Consider the following 18,335-nt stretch of genomic DNA (forward strand, 5'->3'; position numbering starts at 1 on the left):
ACGTAACTAAAATTGTATAGCTAGCTCCGCGGCATATTTAATCTTGCCGTAATAATACCTTGTTATACGCGGGTCTACTGTCAGGTTAATTATGTGAATTCCTTTTTGATAATCCTTCTATAAATATTTAAATATAAAATAAATTAAAGATTATTTGTATATATATCCACGTATTGTGAAATACTCAGTGCGTGGTCTGTACAAGACATGTATAATTATCGTTTAAGTAACTAATTAGAGTTAAAGTAAGTAATATTCTAACTAAGAAAGAAGTGTATAATTAATTCCTACATGTGTACGCCAAACACAATTTAGTGGTTTGTCATACAATAGTGTAATAATTATCAATTGCATTGTATATAATGTAAATATTTATATACTAGGCCCAGGAGATGCTTTGCCAATTAGTCGTGTGTAAAGCTTTTATTATACTTACAGGTACATATTATTGTAGTCTGGCTGTACTATTAATTATTGTTAGTAGCGTTTTTGTTTCTTTCATCAAAGTTTGTAAAATAAATTTGAAATTTTGTTTTGCTAAATAAAGTACGGTCAATTTACTAAAATATGAATGATCTTTGCTATTTTTTTGTTTAAATATTAAACCAATTGATTATACAGAGATTAATATAAAAAAGTAAACATACAGTAGAACCAATAAGGTGGTGGGAGGGGGTTCGTTTGTTACTGTTTTATATTCGTATATTATACCGTCACGTATATTTTGTCATTTGTATTCAAAGATGTATTTCCCCCGAAAAACATAAAAAATAAAGATTACTAAAATCAGATTTTGAATAGATTATTTTGTTGATATAATAGGCCTAATCCCTTTCGTAGAAAAAAACGGAAAAATTAATGTTTTCACTTATAAAATTACAAAACAAATGGTTAAATTCAATCAAAAACCCATTGGCTGGCAGCCAATTTGAATATTTTTTGCTTTGAATTACAGTTTTTTAGGTAAATACATTTCTTTTTTATCCATTATTTATATTATTATTATTATCTATTATTTTTGGTCAAAGTGGATAAGTATTAGGCGACATTACAATGGCATATTCAACAACAAAAAATGTAAGAATTATTTTTTCAGGGAGATAATACATCTTCAGATGTAACTTTTTTAAAATTTGATTTTAATTGTTCACACGTATTTCAATATACTCAGAGGCATGGGTTAACATTGGTACAATTACTACAAAATGAAGCCTATATGCACAGTGCAAGCCAAACTCGGCAGCTTTTTATTATGTTTACTACAAACCATAGCAATAGAAACACCGCACCCATATAATAATTATAATAATATTAAATTACTGTTCATTATTTGGGCACTTGGTTATCATAACTCCATCCAGTATAGCATTGTGCATTCTATTTTGACAGGTAATTTGATGCGTGTTACAATAAATCATTGTAGACATTTAAAACGGTAAGAAAATACAATTTTTATTGAACTTGTCAAAATAGAAACTGAATCAAATTTATATCCTTTCTCCGCTTTCACATTTCAATAACTAAGGTCATTAGCTTATTAAACAACATAAATACCACGATTCAACATTACATATAAGTAACAAAATACAATAACAAACATAAAAGAAAATTGGCAATTTTTTGTCTTTCTCAACTTAGTATGTATTGGAATGTCTATTTCGTTAAAAAAAATTAGTGGAGCTGTAGCTTGGTGGTTAACGTGCTTGCTTTCCAATCCTAGTGTCCAGGGTTTAATCCTGACCTGGTCCAAGGTTCATCCTGACCTGGTCCAGGGTTCAATCCTAACCTGATCCATTGTTCAATCCTGACCTGGTCTAGGGTTCAATCCTGACCTAGTGCCAGGGTTGTAACTCACGCCTCTTTCAACTCCACTCCCTAAACCTCAATTTTTTTACAAAAGTGAATAAGTTTGTTAAAACTGCAATGAACTATTTAAAGTCTGATTTTATTAATCTTCAATCTTCACAATGCATCTTTAAATGACACTTTTGTTTCGTTGTGGGATTTTCTTACAATGTTTTGTAATCAACTTAAATGTGATCATCTTTATACTATAAAAATAAATTTCTGTTCCCGACTGAAGCAGCCTATAAACGACGAAGATAATCGGAACATAATATACTCTGACGATGTATCGTTCGAATGGATGGCAGCGATATGGTAAGCAACCCATTCAAACAAGTCTTCCCCTGACTTGTATTCATGTCTCTGGTATAAAAAAAACACGGCGGAAAAAATCTTTTCAAGACCCAAAGATAGCCAGGAAATACAGATATAAAGCTCTGTCTACACTTTGTGATGTGCCCATATATGGACATGATGATGTCATATCACTACCATATTTAAGCATATCACTACCATATTTGGCCACATCACACTTTTTTGTCAAACTAGTTTAATAGTGTAGACAAAGTTTAAGAATTAATGTTGTATCGGTGTGATCCAACGCTGGACCATCAGGACAAATACAAGGAGGAAGGAGAAAGATGTATCCGATATATACATTTGTGATTTGTCTCACTTTTCTGGACGACAGACGAACATTTATATATTGATTGATTGATCACTTTATTTCAGAATAAAATTTAATATATATACAAACAAACAATACAAAACGGAAAATAACACTAAAATAGGATTTTCTCCCATTTAGTGAAGAGATTTGAAGATCGTAACAGATTGTTCGTAGTACACCTAACGAGATCATTTTCACTATTCAAGCTTCTTATATGTGTGCATATCTGCGTCCGTCCAATCGGGACTGTATTTCGTCGAAAAACTGTTTATCCTTACGTCTACAACCGTCCCAAAATGAATATCACTAAATAAGTACAAGAGACGGAAATAATGACTTTCTTTTATTCATTCTTTTGAAGTTTTTTTAACTTGCATTTGTATATATTATTAAATGACAATTAATTTAATTATGTACGTGATTTTGGAATTTATGACCTAGCGTTGTACGCCGAAGAATGCTGTGTCGTTGGTGGACTAAATAATTCAGATAACTCAGCTTTTAATTGTATTGTATTTTCAAGTAGTTTGTTATGATCAGACTAATTGTTGAATTAATTGTAGTTTACGACATAGTGGTCTTGTCGGTAAAGTTGACGCAATTTCCAAGTTAAAACGCATTAGCGTTTGACAACTTTGTTAGTTTAAGTACAGTATGTCCTATATATCTGGTAAACTGAACAGTGGACATGTCATTTCTATTAGTATCGGCATAACATAATAAATCAGAATAGACTTGTATTGTTTCTAGAGTTGATTGATGTTGTTGTTAAACACAATGTTGGTTGACCCATGACAGCGAAATCACTAGTCGACTGATTTAAATTTACTTTCTAAATAAAACTTGTCGTTTTATTTCTTTAAAGCATCTTTCTCAGTATGCTAACGATTTTTATGGCTTTTCAAATTAATTTTATTATCTTTTTAGTACATCACATGATGCTACTCTGTGTCATGCTGTCGTTGGTTTTTCTAACTTATTCATGAACTTACAAACAGCAGTATTTTAATCAGCTTTATGACGTTTTAATTGCATTTGTAGCTTTACATTGTTGTTGAGGGCCCCATAAAGTCAACTCACGCTGGTTGAATCACCCTACTGATGCAATATGCTTGCGAAATAAATGAATGGCTTTGTTCCTTTTGGTAACTCGTCAGCCCCTTCACTAACTATTTCATGTGTAGTGCATGAATGTTTATTTCGTGAAACTAAACTTCGATATATGAATCTGGAGAAGAGGTGAAGTACACTTTCTAAAGGCCAATTTACACAGACGAGCAGTATTACCGCAATAACGGTAAGCGGAATACCGCGTAGCTTGTCTGAATCTGTATCTATCATGAGCGGAAACCGCCCGTCCGCTTCGCGTGTTGTGTAAAATGGTCATAAGGAATAACATAGATTCTGTTTTGTATTGTCCTTAACACTCGCATCGATATGAGCATTACAAAGGGCACCGCACGGAGATTTTAAAATAGCATACGCAAACTATCGTTCACTGAGTAAGTCCTTTTTTTTTAACCGAAAGAAGAAAGGCCAGTGAATTTTTAGTTTGCTTTCTCAGCGAGAATGTGTACCTGTATCTAGTTCACGCTAAGCCTACAGTATATGTGGCTTGTGAGGTGAGGGGTGGACTACTGATCGTGAGATCGAGGTTCGAATCTAACTCTAGCTGCATTGCTTGTATCCTTAGACAAGATACTTAGGTTTGCCTCTCTCCACCCAGGTGTATAAATGGGTACTCGGTTAAATCAAGACGTCGATTACTAGCTGCATTATGGGAGTATGTTTCCATACATGTTTGATCCAAAAAAATGACCGGGGTAATAATGTTCAGCGTTTAGAGGTTTCAAAACATTAGGCGCTATATAAATCCAGGATAATATTATCATATTAGACCATTCATAGACCTACACACATTAATGTATAATGCGTATGACCATCGGTCCCTACAGGAGTCTGGTTAAACTGTATTTTTATTCTTTAATCCTCACGCTACAAGATTAAAGATGTTTAAGTTATGAAAGTTCCTTTGCCCTTGTCATTTCCAAACAAACCTCCACCCCGCCTCCCATTTCCAATCGTCTTTTTCATAGCACCCGAAATACTTTTCAATACAATTGAGTACTTTGATTTGCGGACAATTTTGAAGTTGATTTATTTTGTAAACTTGAACAAAAAAAAACAGATTCAGGAGAAGGTCATCTATAGATCAATATTATATAATGATATACGACACTTTCCTTAACCATAAGACTCTCACTCACATTAAAATGTTCGTTTATTCCCTTAACGGCAGTATACATACAAAGCAGGCCTACATTCTATTAATCGCTGACCATAACAGCTTAATACCGGTACATTAAAACAAATTCATGCGTTATTTTGCAGTTTTAGTGCAGCGTTATTGATTGACCAACGTCAGAAATGATTTTTATTAAACCATTTGGAAATGCAATAGCTATATCAATCCAAGTGGGAGCACTTACGATTAGATTATTCTCACCGCAGAAAAAAAAATATTCAGACAGACATTTGCATATCAAGGAATACTATAATAATAACAATCATTGTATAGCGCCATTCCAACGATCATTGCTCATGGCGGACTAAACTTTCCAACATGCTTCTATCCTGAGGGTTACATAATGTCAGTGCTGCAGCCAATTCAGCGGTGCCCCGTCTGTCCACGATAGTGGTTGTGTGAAAGTACAATCACCCCCCCCCCCCTCCCCTTCCCCACTCATATCGAAAGATGCACTAGTTTTTTAAAGTGATCATTCTGTGTACACTTCCGAGAAGACTCGTTCTACCACCAGAAGCATGGAGCGGGTAAACTCTTGTCGACATTATGGCTATGGGTTACAGATCTATTGAGTCCATTGTTGTAACCGCTCATCCACCCACCATCCTAGGCCTACTGATTTTTTTTAAAATTGTGTGTACATTTATACATGCATATAGGTACTGGTGGATAGTTTTACACAATCTACGAATACGAATTTTACCAACTTCCACAAGTCAAAAATCGACCGGCTATTTAAATTCATGTAATGTTTTGGTCCTGTATGAAGTGTCGTGTTTTTTTAGAGTATGTATAATGTACATCAATGTCCACGTAATGTGTTTATGTTAATAGAATTATAAAATAATAATTCAACAGTAAAGGGAATGACATTAGCATAACTGAGTGTATTCATAATTAATTTTACTAAGTCCATTTAATCTCCAACACATACAAGGCTGTAATCAATATCACGTTCCATTAAAATCAATTGGTATCGTTATTTATTCCGTACTGTATAATATGAATGTTTAATTCTTAAACGATTATGTGGTATTGATTTATGTCATTATGTGGTATTTCATTAAAAGATACATTATTCGAATCTAAATAAAAGGAACATTTGAAATTATCAATTATCAAGTCCGTTTTTAATTAACAACTTGAAAAAATGAAATGAAGGAAATTAAAAAGATATTTAGCACGTCTATATTTATATATTTTTTTTTTTTTTTTGCCGAGTCGTTTTCTGAGAAACAGTCTGTGCAAGATGAACCCAAAAAGAATTATGTAAAATGTTTAGAAGAGAATTGAATTTGAATCAAGACTGGGTTTGAAGAGATTTAATGAAGATTTAAAGATCAAGCAGTTAATTGAATACGATATCGAATGACTTTCTAACCAGATCAAGGCACACTGGGGCTTAGGCATCAGACAACATCGTTTGCGTCAAATTGTATTTATCATTTAAGCAATATTGTTATACAACGAACCTACTTCTTAAACAATTAAAGTCAATTCAATTACATATCTACTTTTTGTTATTAAACAAAAGCCTAAAGGTTATATGTAAACCATTTTAATAGTTGAAAGATTCAGGCGGGTTTTTTTCGTTTTTTTTTTTTATTAAATCACTTTTTGTTTGGGCTGCCCCGGGGCGATATTTCTTTTCGTACATAAGTTGGGGACCCCACATGAAACGTCACAAAATAAACATGAATATTGATTAGTCATATCCATAAGATGTGACGTAAGAATTGAGTTAACTACAATTCGCAAATGCAAACTCTTCTGTCGAGCCGTCTGTGTAGTCGAGTGGATTAGACTATGTCGATGTATTGTGTTTGAATCTCATGAGCAACCTCTTTTTACTTTATAGTGAGATACAGATTATTTATAGGGTTAGGTTTAGTTATATTTAGGAAGTATTTCCGCTATCTTTCACATAAGGTGCCCGTGTGATCTCACTCCGATAGGTAGGTCTACCCGATGTAAAGGCTCCACACTATATTGAAGAACACATGAAAACAAGGCCATATACATGGCTGCAGTCGCGTGCTCAAGTTAGTGTTTACCAACCGACCGACCAACCGACCGACATAGTGAGCTGTACTAAAAAGGGAGTGCGCTTGCATTATTACCGCTTCCCAGTCAAACATTGCCACTGTCTGTGTATCAGAGGTTACACAATATTTCGCGACGTTTCGTTACGGTAAGCAACCCTTTCAGTTTTTAAAACGAAATCTACACGATTTACTGTATACCAATATTGTCTAAATGAACAACAAACACTTTTTAGATATAATTTTGTTAGTAAAGTTTCACCAAAATATTTATTTGCCATAAAAATAATGTTACCGTATTGTTTTAATACATTTCTTTTTATACAAATCTATAAATAATTATTATAATCCAAATATTGCACATGATTAAAACAGAGATTCAGTATAAAATATAATATTGATTATTGAATTTGAACATAATGAATGCTTTTTCAGATATTAAGTTTGGAAAGAAGAGAGATGAGGTCGTCAATCGGTGGTCGAGTTTTCTTGCATCTCACAGCCAACTCATTAAGTTGCTGCCAATGGCATGCCTGGGCTACTTCACACATAACAAAGCAAAGGGCAAAGATGTCGCTTGATGTTATTTCAGCGGCAGGTGGTTCCACGAGTGGTGATGTTATTCCACCCATGTCAATAATCTTGCCCATCCATTCATCACTTTCATGTGAAAGGAGAATGTTTTCTGCCTTTATATCGTTATGGACTATGTCGTTTTGGTGGAGGTACTTCACACCATCTGAGACTGTCAATAAGATGTTCAATATTGACCTCCTGTCCATGTTGGCGAATTTACTCTTTATTGCTTTTCTAAGAGTAATAGATGAACTGTCTTGATCTCCAATAAATGAAGAGACAAGTTGATGAATGGTGTTATCATCATCTCTTACTACGCCAAACATGAACGGAAATGATGGGTGAGCCGAACATAGTTGCATTGTGCGAGCCTCTAGGTTGATGTTATCGGCACTGCCATTTAAGATGGTTTTGACAGCAACCAATGAGTTGGTCGGACTGTATCTCATTAGAGACACTTCTCCAAAAGCGCCTTGACCGATGACAACTGATGCATTCTTTTCGTCGACTGGTTTTAGATCTTTCTGGTTGATCAGGTTCACGGTTGGCAGGAGACTCAGCAATACCTCTGTCTTGTCTTTTCCTTGGTTTGAATCTGCTTGGGCGGGTAGCTGAATTCTATTTTTTAACATATAAAAGAGTTAAATAATTTACGATTTTGTTTACAGAAATGTCAGATAATATAATGCCTGCTTATCTAAATCATTATTAAAATCTAAAAAATATCTGTTAATGAGGAGACTCTTTTATAACACTTGAGCCATGCAATAGCATTCTCAGTCTTAAAAAGAAGTCAACATCAGAATCCCATGGGCTTATTTGTGGTGATATAAGATAATCCTACCTTTGAACTTCCTCATGCAATTCCATAACCTTATTCTCTTCATTCTTTAGAAGTTTCTTGAGATTTTCTAGTCCTCTTTCTTTTTGATCGCAATCAAGACATCTAAAAAAAACAGTAAATAATATCTGACTGATTTGTTGAAATGTACGTGTAATGACAATTACTATTATTATTCTAGTCAGTTTCCTTTGCATTTTATCTATAGTTGTTTTTTTTTCAAAATTAAGTTCATTATCATAAATATAATATTTTAAATTCATCAGTTGGTTGGAGGCTAAATAGATCTATTTTGTAAGTATTGTATGGACCTACACTTACCCTTGTTTTCTTGCACTATTTGTGCGTTGGCTACTTTTCAACATCTTCTTGGCTTCACTTAGTTGTTCCTTTGCTTCCTTATATTTACTTTCATATCTGTTGGAATAACATTTTAATAAATTATATCATGATAACCTATTTATTTATATATGTAAAAGTAATAGCATGTAATTTCAAAGCCTTTTGAGAAAAAGGTGTCAAGAACATTGTTTTACATTATCATTATTATTGATGATTATTGAATGTTGTTGATGTTGATATTCGGACTGTGATGAGAAAATAATGATGAAATTATTTGTTTTGAAGATAATCATGACGATAATAATAGGGAAAATTAGTTGTGATAATAATGATATGATCAATAAATACCTTTTGATTCAAGTGTAGCAATTGATTTAGCTAACAAATTCTTTTAATGTTGGATGTGGTGAATTATCACAACATTGAAAATGGGGTTAGCTTTAGCTTACTTAGTATTTGTAGAATTAAGTAATTCTGTTCTCTTCTTTAAAACTTTCTTCAATTGCTCATTTTTTTTCTTTAACTCTTCTACAAGCTCTTCAATTTCCTTCTTCTCATTGCTTTGTTGGCAATATTTCTCATTCAGGCTGAATTAGGAATTTAACATAATGTTAGATGTTTTGATTTCACAATAAAATAGAGTTAGCATAATAGATGATCCTAATATTAAAATTTATAATCTTTTCAATACTTACTTAGCATTTACAGCTTCTAGACATTCCAAATCTTTCTGCAAATCATTATTTTCATTTGACACTTTCTTTACTTCCTTATCTTTGTTTTCAAACTCTACCATCATTCTGAAATTAAAATAAAAATGTTCGAAGTGCTGAAAATGATATAGGGTTAGCTTAATAAACTGTAACTCCATTACTATTAAACCTAGATACAAAAATAAATTTTCAATAATATTTACTTTGCATTTAGAGCTTCTAGACGTTCCAATTCTTTCTGCAAATCATTCTTTTCAATTGACACTTTCTTTACTTCCTCATCTTTGTTTTCAAACTCTACCATCATTCTGAAATTAAAATAAAAATGTTCGAAGTGTTGAAAATGATATAGGGTTAGCTTAATAAACTGTAGCTCCATTACTATTAAACATAGATACAAAAATAAACTGTTCAATAATACATACTTGGCATTTAGAGCTTCTAGACGTTCCAATTCTTTCTGCAAATCATTCTTTTCATTTGACACTTTCCTTATATCGTCATCTTTGTTTCTAAACTCTTCCATCATTCTGAAATAAAAATAAAAATGTTCGAAGTGTTGAAAATGATATAGGGTTAGCTTAATAAACTTTAGCTCCATTACTTTTAAACATAGATACAAAATAAACTTTTCAATAATACTTACTTGGCATTTAAAGCTTCCAACTCTTTCTTTAGCTCTTTCTTTTCAATAGACAATTTCTTTATTTCATCACTATTGTTCCTAGAATCTTCAATCATCCTGAAATTAAGATACCAACTTTGGATGTGTTGCAATAATTATAAAAAAACAAATAGGGTCAGCTTAATATTGGATTACTGTAGCTCCATTACTATTAAACGTAGTAACAAAAATAAACTTTTCAATGATACTTACTTGGAATTAACAGCTTCCAACTCTTGCTGCAAATCATTCTTTTCATTTGACACTTTCTTGACTTTATCCTCCTTGTTTTTAATCTCTTCCATCATTCTGAAATTACGATAAGCATTTTGGTGTAGCAATATATAAAATTAAAAATAAGGTTAGCTTAATAAACTGTAGCTCCATACTATTAAACATAGATACAAAATAAATTTTCAATAATACTTACTTGGCATTTAGAGCTTCTAGACGTTCCAATTCTTTCTGCAAATCATTCTTTTCATTTGACACTTTATTTATTTCTTCATCTTTGTTTTTAAACTCCCCCATCATTCTGAAATTATAATAAAATGTTCGAAGTGTTGAAAATGATATAGGGTTAGCTTAATAAACTGTAGCTCCATTACTATTAAACCTAGACACAAAAATAAACTTTTCAATAATATTTACTTTGCATTTACAGCTTCCAACTCTTTTTCCAAATCTTTCTTTTCACTTGACACTTTCTTTACTTCATTATTTTTGTTTTTTATCTCTTCCATCATTCTGAAATTACGATAAACATTTTGGTATTGCAATATATCAAATCAAAAATAGGGTTAGCTTAATAAACTGTAGCTCCAATATTAAACCTAAATACAAAAATAAACTTTTCAATAATATTTACTTGTCATTTACAGCTTTCAATTCTTTCTGGATATCTTTCATTTCAATTGACACTTTCTTTATTTCCTCATCTTTGTTTTTAAACTCTTCCATCATTCTGAAATTATAATTAAAATGTTTGAAAGTGAAAATAATAAATGGTTATTGTAGCTCCATTACTATTCAAATTTGTTACAACAATGAACTTACTTGGAATTTAGAGCTTTCAACTCGTTCTGTAACTCTTCTTTTTCGTTTGAAACTTTCTTTATTTCCTCATCTTTGTTTTTTAGCGTTTTCACTATTCTGAAATTTTAAAAATAAGATAAAAATGTTGGAATTGTTAAAATATTTTTTTTTTTAATCCATTATTAATAGTGAATAAAGTTAAAAACTTACTGTGTTTTAGTAGCATAAAGTGATGCTTTCTTGTCATTCAATACTTTCTTCAGCTCTCCGTTTCTTTTCCTAAACTCTTTTACTCGCCTTTCACTTGCTTTTTTTCTATAAAATAATGATATAAAACATTATTAATTAAAAAAACATATAATAATTAACACATTACAATTGATACTGTATATAAAAATAAGCAAACATTATGTATATAATTGTTTGTTCCATTAGCTGTTTTTATCTTGCTCATACTTTTCTTTCAACTTCTCTGCTTCCATTTCAATAGCTTCCATATTGTTTCTCTCGTGATCCAACGCAAATTCAACATGACAAAGGAATGTACCCATGTTCTGACAAAAATAGTTTCATAAGAAATATTTGGAAGATACAATGAAAAGCTATTGAAACAAAGTAAATAGGCTAGGATACTATATTGATGACAATTAATAATGTCAAAATTGCAAGAAATATTAGAAGAGGAGTCTTTTCCTACCTTGTTGCCTTCCATTGTTCGCATAAATACCAAATCACCTGGATTAACAGTATTTGTTGTTGATGCTGAAAGTGGATCGGCATCTGCTTGGAAGGATCCTGTTACTGGCTTCTTCCTTAACAGATTCATTCCTGTTGTAGTATGCAGTTGCGGATCAAAGCTACAGTACAAATTGAATGGATTTAGACATTGTTTTAGGCCTAGGCCTACTACTGTATTTTATTAAATTCAATCAATTTGAAAATAAATTACACATGGTCCCATATGGATGGATGGGCTTCTTTCTGTTCTGTAGTTACTACTAGGCCTGGCCTCTGTATTTTATTAAATTCAATCAATTTGAAAATAAATTACACATGGTCCCATATGGATGGATGGGCTTCTTTCTGTTCTGTAGTTACTAGGCCTAGCCTAGGCCAGGCATTTTAGGCCTACAATATGCCTATCATCTAGGCCTAGGCCTCCTAGGCCTATACTATAGGCATATAGGCTAGGCCTCTAGGCCCATGGCCTATCTAGAGTAGTAGGAGAGTAGGCCTAGCCCTATAGTCTAGGCCCTAGCAGCTTACTAATAAATACTTGTAGAGTATGTACCTAAAGGTATATATTAAAAGTAGGCTTAACCATTTTAATTCAACAATACATTAGGCCTAGGCTAGGCCTAGTCAATGCCCAATCCTAGGCATAGCCTAGAGGGACAGACAAGCAAGAAGGAGGAGGACGACAGAAGAACAGGCAGGGAGGGGGGTGTAGGTTCTTAAAGCAAACTTTCTTACCGTCGTGAACGGCGCCAAAAAGGAAGTAGATTGATGCTAGAATTCATCATAATGCTAGCTTAGACAACGTATAAATGATACAAATATTTAGGGTGCGTAAAGGTAAATTAATTCGTCGTATTTAGAACCACAAAAACAATTCTGTCGACTGATGAGAGGAGATCCGTTTTCGGTGCCTTTTATACATTTTAGTGTGCGTGCCACACTTGTACGTCATAAAAACAATATCGCGTGTCCGCATTTATGTTCTAAATACGCGCTACAGGCGACGTCATAAAGCCATTGTTACGCTTTACAAAAAACTATATCGGATTATATTAATCAATTAATTCAAACAATTCTCTGGTATTAGTATATATATTAGTATAACTCATTCCTTTGATTCTAATAAATGTTACTTTTGTAATAAACTATTATTGAGGCGTGTTATCAAATTTGATGTGCTACTGGAATGATCCAGTGAACGAGGTGGTAAAACCAAGTAGCAGATACGCGCGCAGTACGAACTTGTTACCATGAGACATAAACAAATTAGTTTGAAGATACCACCGTAAATCTTCTAATAGTAACCCACACTCTAATAGTAACCCCCCTTCTAATTAATAGTAACCCACTTTATATGTCAATCTATAATAATAATAACCCACTACTCTAAAATGTTGGGATGGGTTACTATTTTCAGGTGCCTAATTTAAGATTAGTAATAATAGTAATCCACTACTTCTAATAGTAACCCACCATACAATGAAACAATAATAACCCAGGGTTACAATTAGAAGATTTATGGTACGTGATAAAAAAAAAACATTTTGTAATTTAAGCAACCCATTTTAAAACTTGCTACTAGGCCTATTATGAATCAAAACTTGGCCTAATTACCTTATTAGGCCTACTGATATAGGCTAAGTTCTGAAAGCAGTAGCTATGTGGCTAGCTCACACACCTTATTGGTGTTTTTAGACTAATACACTTCATAACAATTTACAATATAAAAGATTAATTTAGTAGAATGTACTAACCCAATAAATTCCCCAAAACACAATCCTAAGCACCTGAAAACTGTTTGGTAATTCTCCATGAAATCATCGTCCGTTTCCTTCCATCTGGCCGGTTAAACCGCGCCACAGTCACACACGTGACGTGAGGACACCTGCAAGGCATTCTTGCATAATTAAATCAGTTTAATTTCATTTTGTTTCATCTATTGATTGATTTTATTATTATCGAATTGTTTTTAATCTATTAAGAATGTTTGTTATAATGATATATTTGCATTGAATAAAACTTTTTAATACTGATTCAATTCTTACCGAACCCTTGCCGAATTACCAAGTTATTGACACTTATCCGCGCTGTTATTTTTTTCATACCTATAAACTATCCGTCACATAATTGTCTTGTTTCGTTTTGTGGTGGCGTTAATTAAATGATAACTCACGCCACCCTTGTTTGATCATCATATGCAACAATGTTTAGACGCTGGGACAATCTCCTTTGTAACTCCCCTATACAGGGAATACTTCCATTATTCGTTGGGTACCAAAGGTTTTATTAAGCCTCCCATGTGTTACATGAAAATATAAACATTTCATATAATTAATTTCATATAAATTGTAAATATATAGAATCACAGAACATTTTTTTTTCGGCTTTAAGAAGTGCACACTAGGCACTTAGCTTAAGTTAAGTATTTAATAAAAAAACATCAGCATTTTTTTAAGTAATTGCATTTTAAAGTTCATGTTTAAAATACAATTATTTTTGTTAATGCCTGTCAGGCGTTTAATTATTAAGGATACTTTCTGTCTTTTCAAATGAAATTACATCGTTTACAATCTTGGCGTCCTGCGCGTCTGAAGACAATACGGCGAAAAAGGAGACAAGACAACAATCGGACTAAAGAATAACGTGTCGATAATCCTTGGGGTTGACCAACTAATGTTATTGTTGCTTTCAGAAGTCGTTGGTAATCGATTCGATTTTAGACTGTTTTATATTATTACTGTTCTCGGTGTAATCCATAGGTCGTGTACTGAATGTTAAATTCGGAGGTTGAAATGTGTTCCTTCAACTATGTTTCTACTTTCACGGTCAGTGCAAACGTTTAACGTACGTTCACACCGGAATGGAGTATTCATATTATTAATATCTGTTTACATAAACGTACTTAGTGTGTGGTTATGTGATTTTTTGCATCAAGATGAGCGAGGATAATTGATAGGATGGATTACTCGACGGATACCAATACAACAGTGCCTTCGGGTTTACCAGAAGGCGTTTTGATCGTTGAATTTGTAATACTTTTACTGCTAATACTCTGTACCATAGTCGGAAATTGCCTGGTGATATTGTCCGTCTGGTTAGAGCGTAAATTACGATCACCATCGAACTACCTATACGTGAACTTGGCTGTTGCTGATATGGCCGTAGCCATACTGGTCATGCCGATTGCGCTGGTCACCCAAGTAACCGGGCAATGGCTCTTGACCGACGCAATTTGTGACGTGTGGATATTTTTGGACATCGTCTGTTGCACAGCTTCCATTTTGAATTTGTGTATGATAAGTGTCGATAGGTACCTTGTTATTACCAGACCGATGCAGTACTGTAAACGCAGAACTTGTAAATTTATGGCGATCATTGTTGTGTGTGTTTGGATCGTGGCCATCATCATTACGTTACCTCCTCTGTTTGGATGGGGACGCAACGTACATGTTGACAATAACTGTCTTGTAAGTCAAAGTTTAGGATATACAATTTATTCAACAGTCGGTGCATTTTATGGACCGCTAGCGGTTATGTTAGTTCTCTATTATAAAATTCACAAAGCAGCAAGAACAGCGGCAGCGGTGGAAAAACGAAGATTTTCTATAATTAACAATCTGGTAGGCGCAAACGTTGCAGTTAAGCAAACGGATGAAGTTGTAAAGTTGAACGCAAACGGTTCGATAAGAACATCACCAGAATACGTCCAATCTAAACGACGGAAAAGCAATAGCATAGTTGGATCTCTTTATCGGCGGAAGAATTCAGTGATGCTAAAGACGTCAAATAGCCGGGAAAGTAAAGCTACACAAACTTTAGGAATAATCATGGGCACGTTTATCGTCTGCTGGCTGCCATTTTTCATCGTGACTCTTGTCAGGCCGTATTGCGACTGCAACATTCCAACATGGATACAAAATCTATTTCTTTGGCTAGGCTACGCGAATTCGTTCCTTAATCCAATCATCTATCCGATGTTTAACCGAGATTTTAGGAAACCGTATAAAAGAATTTTAAGCTGCCGGTGTAGTGAAATGTCGTATTATAAATATATGCATGAACAGCGCTCAAGGCAAAATTCAGACAGTTATTTAAGTGAACAGTGTTATAGGCCTAATAGTAGGAGTGGCAGCAGCGATGCTTCTAGCTTATAACTGTAGAAAAGTCGTCTTTGCACTATTACCTGTTTTCCATGTGCCATAACTTATGAAAAACAATCACTTTTATACATTAACATTTTGAAGCATTAACTAGTGGTATGATAACTGTTTTAACTGAGAATACAAGGAACTTAAGAAGACCAGGCTTCTCAACTGATTTATTTTTATTTATTTATTTATTCAAGATCCAACAGTGTATAAAGAAAAACACCAATACAGGATCGCCATAAAATATGATGATTGGAGACCAGCAAACTCGGTTTAGTTGCGTAAAGCTTCGATACGATATTTATGAGCCGAAATTAATATGCCTACTGACTGAATACATCCTGACAACCTTTCACCGATCAATCAAATTATATATTATACAGTATCATTATTATTATTTATCGTTATAGAATGATAGCTCTACTCTGCAGCAGAAAGATCACATTGGTACAATGTCGTTTTCATTTAATTAAAACAACGAGACAACTTTATTTTTTCATTTATTATAATTATTGTAAAATAAAATATACGTTTGTATTTAAACTTTTCTAAATGATTATATTTTTAATTTTTTTATATGCAAATAAAAATTCGTAAATATTTTAATTTTGTTTTGTATATGATTACGGTTGTGATAACCTGACACAAACAGATCTACATTTCCAGTGGTGTTTTTAACCATTTCTCCTCTAACCCCAAAACGTACATGGGGAAGGGGCTTATACTGTACCTCTCAAAACACTGAAAGGTTTGTGTTATATTGGGTAAATATTGACATCTCAATTGTATTATAACCTTGAAGGGATTAATACAATCTAAAAATATTCAAACGTTTCAGAGAAACAAGTAGTAATGCTTAATCAATACAACTTATAATCAATACAATCAATATAATCAATATAATCAATATAATCAATACAACTTATAATCCAAGCGTAGGCCTAGCCCTATAGACACTCTATTATATGTGCATGAACAACAGCACATATATGCCTTATTTGATCTATGGTGAGTCAACGAAAGTTTCTATGAATAAAATTGCCATAATCATTGGAACTCAGAGACCCAAAATACTATCAGTGCCAGAAACCAAGACCAACCATATTTCTAAGTTACAGTACATTTTTCATTTCATTTTCATTTCTTTATTCGACAACAAGCGGTCCAGGGGTTGCGACAGCAACAAAGCGCCATAACACATTTGTGTCCGCAACCCCTGTGACAATATTACTGATACCATATTTGAATTACTTTCTCGTGAAACGAACGAGCATGGGGGACACTAATTCTCGTTAGTTCCGTCGGGTTCCCTTCTTTCTATCTTTTATACAAATCTAATGCCACTAAACTGTTATCGTATTATCTAATTTGTCATAAATCACACAAACACTCTACACCAAACGTACAGTACATTATTAAATTAATAAATAACTCATAACATTATGGTTAAATCAATATTCCACTGAAATTCTTGGTTTATATTAATATTATCGATAAAGGTATAAAGTTGATATGGTATGTAAGACGAAATTTTTCAGAGATTCGAACCTTTGAACTTGTGGTTTACAAGAACACCATAGAATTCCGGAAATGTAAGTAGTAATTTTATTTGTACTCTTTTATACAAATTCTAATCAAAAATTGATCCGGCGCCAAATTCAAGGGAGGGAGGGAACAATCAACTATAATCAGCTTTTATTTGGCCCAATGAAAAGAATACAATTCAATCTGTGTAGGTCAGGTACGAGTACATTGTACAATATAAAAAATACACGAGTGAATGACGTACAAACAAAGTTAATAATGACAATATGACGCGCAAAGTCGGCAAAACAAAGTTAATAATGACAATGTAAAAGCAACTCGAATGCGATTAATTGACTTATTATGTATTGTCACGACTTTTTCGAGTATTGTGTAATTAACGTTGTCTTTACACACAAATCATTTACAAAACACACAATAGTTTGATTAGAACAAGATAAAAAGATGATTAAACCTACGGGTGCTTGCGGCGTGTAATTGAGTTTCGACCCTTTCTGACATTTGTATTGATTACCCGACAATAGGGCTACTAATCAATTTGCTTAAAAATAGTCTAGGCCTAATAAAAGTAAACTAAAGCTAACTCTGTTTTTGCAGATTTGTTAACGGGGTTTTGGAACTTACGTCACATCACTGCTAAAATAAATACAACAATCTGAAAAATGGGTTTTTAAAGAACAACTCCGTTATAAGCTTAATAAATATACGATCACTATGCAATGTCGGTCGGTTGGTAAACACTAACTCAAATTTGAGCAGGCGAATGCAGCCATGTATATGGCCTTGTTAAAAAATGAAGTTGCTTTGTTTAAATTATCGTCTTGAAGTTATAAGGTTAAGTGGGGCCTATTTATTCATCAAACTTTCAATA

At 33.2% G+C, this 18,335-nt stretch overlaps 2 protein-coding genes across 2 annotated transcripts; one reads left to right on the top strand and one right to left on the bottom strand.

Annotated features, from left to right (window-relative positions):
- Positions 1-7,293: 7,293 nt before the first annotated feature.
- LOC144837012 (uncharacterized) lies at positions 7,294-11,859 on the bottom strand. The gene is made up of 16 exons (XM_078691983.1): positions 11,731-11,859; positions 11,490-11,587; positions 11,244-11,348; positions 11,055-11,150; positions 10,867-10,962; positions 10,650-10,745; positions 10,429-10,533; positions 10,212-10,307; positions 9,981-10,076; positions 9,760-9,864; positions 9,538-9,642; positions 9,317-9,421; positions 9,071-9,208; positions 8,601-8,696; positions 8,283-8,384; positions 7,294-8,056 (listed from the first exon to the last, which is right to left on the bottom strand). Exons 1-16 carry the CDS (start codon positions 11,857-11,859, stop codon positions 7,294-7,296), a joined length of 2,331 nt encoding a protein of 776 aa, XP_078548109.1.
- Positions 11,860-14,614: 2,755 nt separating this feature from the next.
- On the top strand, positions 14,615-16,525 carry LOC144836764 (5-hydroxytryptamine receptor 7-like). The gene has a single exon (XM_078691612.1). The coding sequence runs from the start codon at positions 14,729-14,731 to the stop codon at positions 15,923-15,925; it is 1,197 nt and encodes a 398-aa protein (XP_078547738.1). The 5' UTR covers positions 14,615-14,728; the 3' UTR covers positions 15,926-16,525.
- The last annotated feature ends 1,810 nt before the right edge of the window (positions 16,526-18,335 follow it).

Source organism: Antedon bifida, chromosome 3, assembly GCF_963402885.1.
Source record: "Antedon bifida chromosome 3, ecAntBifi1.1, whole genome shotgun sequence".
Lineage (NCBI taxonomy): Eukaryota > Metazoa > Echinodermata > Crinoidea > Comatulida > Antedonidae > Antedon > Antedon bifida.

Coding starts and splice junctions, on each gene's coding strand:
- LOC144837012 (XM_078691983.1), bottom strand. CDS start 11,859: ATGAATCTGTTAAGGAAGAAGCCAGTAACAGGATCCTTCCAAGCAGAT. Junction 10,746..10,866: donor TTGAAAGCTGTAAATGACAA/GTAAATATTATT, acceptor TCGTAATTTCAG/AATGATGGAAGAGATAAAAA. Junction 9,865..9,980: donor TTGGAAGCTTTAAATGCCAA/GTAAGTATTATT, acceptor TTTTTATTTCAG/AATGATGGAAGAGTTTAGAA.
- LOC144836764 (XM_078691612.1), top strand. CDS start 14,729: ATGGATTACTCGACGGATACCAATACAACAGTGCCTTCGGGTTTACCA.